This window comes from Theobroma cacao, chromosome 9 (assembly GCF_000208745.1).
Source record: "Theobroma cacao cultivar B97-61/B2 chromosome 9, Criollo_cocoa_genome_V2, whole genome shotgun sequence".
Taxonomy (NCBI): domain Eukaryota; kingdom Viridiplantae; phylum Streptophyta; class Magnoliopsida; order Malvales; family Malvaceae; genus Theobroma; species Theobroma cacao.
In genome coordinates, this window is record NC_030858.1 from 7,907,830 (window position 1) to 7,913,908 (window position 6,079).

Below are 6,079 nucleotides of genomic sequence, written 5' to 3' on the forward strand. Positions count from 1 at the left end.
TATAAAATTTAGAAATTAATATTTTTAAAATATTAATATTTCATTTATAATTTAAATATTGTTATAGTTAAAATATTAAAATATTAATATTTTTAATTTTTTAATGTAAAAATTAATTTTATAAGTTTAAGTTTGTAATTTTTCAAAGAAAGTAAGGACATTTTATTTTAAAATGTTTTGAATTCTATTTCCATGGGTATGAAATAACTAATTTCATGGTATTAGCTATTTCAAGGTTTAGGATGATTTTGAGGAATAACCATTTCTTCCTCCAAATATCAAACATAGGTAGAAAATTTTTGAAAAGCCATTCCCTCAATTAAACATGCTATAAAAGTATCTTACATTCCTACTCATGATCAATAACTAATGGTTTAACTAAACCTCTCTCTTGGCAAAGATATTTGTCTATGAGATCCAAGATTGAAGTAGCAGATGCCTTCACTATTTTGCGACGGTATGTAAAGGAAATTGAGCCTCTTTCGTCCGATGCAGCAACAGACTAAGCTAAACTAATTACGTAGCAATAGACCAATACAGCAACAGATCAAACTAAATTAATGTAGCAGTAGGCCAAGTCATTGGAGCAACAACTCCAACTTCAGAAAGTGTCTAATAATGCATCAAGTAGCGAAGCTTATCCAATGTAGCAGAAGCAAATCAAAGTAAAAAACTTATCAAATCTAGCAGCTCAAGGCTAGGAAATTTAAATTAAAAGATCTAAAAATGAAATACCAAATTTAAGCTTAGAAAGTCTTATGACAGCTTTGACTTGTTCAACTTAGTTAACTTGAATACTTTTACCCCTTCTAATTTCTTTATTTTTCGTCAATCTCTTTATTTGCTTGTTTCTCCACTTCAGCACATCATCAATGAATCCGTACTGGTATCTCAGCTGTAAGACATGCATAATCCGCTGCCCCATATGGTTCAAACAACTCTGCAAACATTCCTTTCTTTCTTCTTGACTTACATCCCATGTCCTTGCATAATTGGTCATTGTACCATATCTGGACTCCAGCAATACAAGACCTCCTGAAATACTTGTTAGCATTTTGTTTAATGTACTTGTCCCAAATTTTTACATCCTTTTCCATCTCTCTTACAGAAGGCAAGTCCATGTTTTCACCAAGGAAATGTGCTAGCCATTGACATCTTATTTCAGAGGTAGCCAAATTTGATAGACTCTCTGCATATCCTATTATGGCCAATTGTGGAATTCGAGGTGGAATTATTTGCCTGCATCAGTGCAGAAGAAGATATTATATTAAAATTAGTTGTGCTGAAAAGAAGACATGGATTTATATATTGTAAGATTTAAATTCTTTTGAGATGGTACAAATTGTAAGTTTAATAATTATGTAAGAACAATCGCACAATTATCTACATCTCCACCCACTCTTAGGTGGATTTTCCTCTTAGTACAAATGTGGAAGATACACATAGTTCTGCATATACAATGATGGAAATTATTTTGATTAACACTGTTGTTTATGGACCCTAATTGGCCCGGAGAATCTGTGTGCCTTGTCACTGTTTCTTTTTAATACTTAATCTTTATGTAAAATGGCAGTTGGAAAGAAAGAATGGTACAAGCAGACGTGGCAGCTGGACATTTATGGAGTGTCCAAGTTGCACCAGAGGAGTCTTGGGAAAGAGTGCAAACAATGCAACTTTACGAATTTTGGACAAAGTTGAGAAATGCAATCTACCTGCCTAATGATTTACTGACACGGCGTGGTGCCCTGTAGATATCTACCTATTATCTCTATTACATGCTTAAGAGGAAGCCGCAAAGGAGATTCCACACTTGGGCCCGTTTGGGGCTTTTTTTTATTGACATGAAATTAATTTAAAATGATTGATTTAAAAAATTTTTTGCGATGATTTTTGTGAGCCGGTTGCATTTTGGATTGTTAACAAGAAATTTTTTTCTGTAACTTCAGAAGAGGTTTTTTTTTTTCATTGAGTGATGATGTTTTGGTTCACAAAGAATTTAAGTTAATAGTGCTTTCATATACTAAGAAATATATTTTTTTATAAAATAATTATTTTTTAGATATTTGTGGATTTCATCCAAATTTGATGTGAAATAAATTTTTAATTTTTAATGAGACGTGATAGAAATCATAAGATGGATTAATTTTAAATAATTATAAAGGCATGAGAAAAAAAGTATTAATTAAAATTGAAGATCATTTAGAAAATTTCATCATTAAAACTAAAAAAAATTAATAAGTATAATTAATATTCATTTTATTTTGATTTTAAAAAAATATTCATTTTATTTTAATAATTTTATTGTATGAATTATGTAGCTTATCAATAATTACTTCTAAATTATTATATTTTCTCAATATGAATTTGATTTCACTATTAGAATCATGTAATTAACAAAATATGATTGTATCAACATTAACATATATTAAAATATAAAAAATCAAATGTTTTCAAAAAAAATTTGCTTAATAAGAGATGAGAAAATATTTAAATTTTTTTAAAAGTAATTATCTTTAAATTATCATTATAACTATTATTTATAATATTTTTAAAATTAAAATTATTTCTCTTTAATTATTATTATTATTATTTATAATATTATATAATTTTAAATTATTTTAATAAAATATTCAACACTCTCGCAAAGCGAGGCACCACTCTAGTCTATAATATAAGTAAAAGGAAGCCCCAAAGGGGCTTCCTCATTTACCCATGTTTCAATCTAGGCAATGCTCACGTTTTCAATCTCTAAACCCATTAGTAAGTCTAACTTTACAAAAGAAGCAGTCAACCCACGTTTCCCAATCAATCTCTAAACCTATTAGTAAGTCCAGCTTTACAAAAGAACTAATCAACTCATGTTTTCCCATCAGTCAAATTCATATCTCTTTTCTCCATAGCTAGAGAAGTTACGATTCTAGGAAGGAGTTTTGAACTTGTCAAACTTGAAGGGAGGGTTTTGAAATCTCTGTCATGGGTTCTCAAATAAAACCCAAATTGCCCACATTAGTAATTCATTTGACCTTGTTGGTATTTCTCTATCCATTTTCATCCCCTGTTCTTTTACTTCTCGAGTCGGCTTATATTTACTTGATCATTTTCATCTTTTCAGCTTTTCTCATTGTCAGCTTCCCCTCGGGTCTTCTCTATACTTTAGGCTTGCTCTTGGGTCGACTTGGGAAATAACAGGGAATCATGAATTTTTAATATTTTATCATAGATTTCGTTCAGAGAGTTTCGGTTTTTGGGATTCAGTGTTATGTTTGCTTTTTGGGATTTCATTTTGGCCTTTGGATTTTCTACGCCCTATCGACATGTGTGGTTTGAGATGGGTGCCGTGTTTAGCCTTTTGGTTCCTACCATATCTCTATTTTTTTTTGGTTCTATCTTGATTTTTATTCTTCATTTCAATGTTTAGTACTTCTTAGGATAGAACAAGTTTTTCGTTTAAGGTCTTTTTTCATGTCTGACTTTTTTTTTATTGTCTATACATAATTTTACTTTGAGTGCTAACAAGCCTAACTCAATTTTTTTTAATCAAGTAAATAGTTTTATATTTAACCCCAACGCAACGCAGGGTTCAATCCTAATACACAAGTAAAAGAAAGCCCATTTTGGGCTTCCTCCTCTAACTCCGTGGAGGCCATAGCAGAGAATAAAAAAATATTAAAAAAAAAGAGATAAAAAGAAAAAGGAAAAAACAAGTAAAAAGAGGTTCATGAGCAACGCACGGGCCATAGTCTAGTGTGGATAATGAGAACCTTTTTCTTTTAATAAAAAAAATTAGGTAAGAACCAAATACCTGTAGAGAGGAAGTATAGAAGTTGGTGACCCCATTATATATTGTTGGAAAATTGGAGATGCAAAAATATTCTTAAGCTTTTGATCACCCTTGAATCCAGTAGCAAAAATAACAATATCTGTTTCGAGGGGCCTAGCCTTGTTGTCGAGGAACAAACCTTCCCTGCAAAAGCCAAAGACTGGTGAATTTTTAATAACGATGCTTCCGTCTTCCAATTTGTTAAAGAAATTTTCTGGTAGCGCTGCTATCTGACATGAAAAACCATTCTGAAGAAAGCTGTATTTGGGGACCATTCCATATTTCTTTAGCGGGAGTTTCCATCTAAGATAGCACTCAACAAGCTTGGAGATACCCCATCTCTGAAAATATATGTATATAGATCGACTTGGTAATTCACAAATATAAATTCTGGAATATGTTAGTTTTCAAATTCAAATAACAAGGTGAAAGTTGTACCAATGGTGAGAGCAAGGTTGCCAATAATTCTAGCAGAAATTTTTCACCAGGCTTATGAATTGAAAACTCTGAGATACGATTGCAGTATAGAAGACCCAGAGCAATTCCACTAATATTGTCATTAGGAAGAACCCAACGAGCAGTCCTTTGAATCATCGTGCAAGGGTACCTTGCTCCTAGAAAAGAACAGAAAGACAGATTTCTCTATGAATGAGGACCAGGCAGGCCAGGTTTTCCCGGAAACTTCAGTACTTGCATATATAGCGGTGATGTTGTTTTAAGTTAGACTTACCATTTATATTTGCACAATGTGCGGCTAAATCCATTGCAGATTTACCTGAACCAATAATAGCAACTCTCTTATTTTTCACTAATTCTTCAGCACTTGAGCTGTTCATAGCAGCGTAGTCCATGAAATGCAACACCTTGCCATTGAACACTTGAACGCCTTGATTTGGAGGCATATCTGGGATATTTGGGAGGCCACTGAATTGCCCGATACAAAGAATAACAAACTCAGCTTGGTAAACCTGGCCATTGGTATAATCAGTTCAGAACCCAATTAGCAAGAACAAATCCAGTTTCTGATATATGATTTCGTACCTCAATGTTGCAGCTCTTGACATCTTGCACTTTGAGGTGCCATTTTCCTTTGGAGCCAAAGGGCTTTCCGGTTCCTCCCCAGAGATGCCACGATTCAATCTGTTCATAAGGCTCTCCAACATAATCTATGCTTAAGACCTTGGAATTGAACTTGATGTAAGACGAGATGCCAAAATTCCGTGCATAAGATTCACTATACTCCATCACCTGAGAGCGACTGGGATAAATTTCTTTCACCGACGAAGGCCATGGAAAGTCAGAAAACTGGTAAGCTTCTTTAATGTTTTGGAGTTTTGTAGAATCTATAGTATGAGCCCAAACTCCTCCAATGGTGTTCTCAGCTTCAAACACATTAACTTGGAAACCCTTCTCCAGGGCATACTTGCAGGCAAGAAGGCCACTTACTCCAGCTCCAACAATCGCCACTCTTTTTTCCATGGTGATTAATATACTTCAAAGAAGCAGCTGAAACTCTGTTGTCCGTAGTTCTAGTCTATATGCCTTGTATCATCAATACAAAATGGCGAAACCTGAAGTACGTTTCAAGCATTATTTACCTGTTCTTTTCCTTTTCTTTTTTACTTGCTGCGCCAACCACTCAATTTTCGTTCTAATTTGTGATAATTACACTTCTAGTCCTATATGTTTGTGTATTTTTAACTTTCAGCCTTAAACGTTCAAAATTTATTATTTCAATCCTAAACATTTGGGATATGTTAATTTTAAATGTTAATAAATAAACAAATTTGATAACGGAAATATCTACATGGCTACCACCTTAGGAGGCTTCTGGTCTTATGTGGCACTGAAAAGAAAAGGCTATTTTCTTTTGAAATTAATAATAAAAATTATATAATGTACGCTACAATTGAAATAGAAAAATTAACTAAACCCAAATCAAGATTTTTTAATAAAATTCAAAATCAAATCCAACAATATCACAACTATATTCCTTTCCTCTCCAAATTCAACAAACCCAGCGCCCCAATTCTTCTACCTTAGGCTTTGTGATCTTCCTCTCACTCATAAATTCTTCCTTTCAACCAATATGGACAGCTGCTCACAAACCAGCAGTCCATATTTGGTTGCAGGTAGAGGTGAAGACTTGGTCATTGTGTTAGATTGGAGTGTTAATTTATTGAAGGGGTCTTTCAATTTTAAATTATTTGGGTTAAGTTAATTTTAGTTCAATTTAATTTTATTACTTTCAAAAGAAAA

At 32.8% G+C, this 6,079-nt stretch overlaps 1 protein-coding gene across 1 annotated transcript; it reads right to left on the reverse strand.

Moving 5' to 3' along the window:
• LOC18588886 (probable flavin-containing monooxygenase 1) lies at positions 536-5,408 on the reverse strand. The gene is made up of 5 exons (XM_007013584.2): positions 4,862-5,408; positions 4,551-4,788; positions 4,259-4,434; positions 3,803-4,161; positions 536-1,239 (listed from the first exon to the last, which is right to left on the reverse strand). Exons 1-5 carry the CDS (start codon positions 5,297-5,299, stop codon positions 870-872), a joined length of 1,581 nt encoding a protein of 526 aa, XP_007013646.2. The 5' UTR covers positions 5,300-5,408; the 3' UTR covers positions 536-869.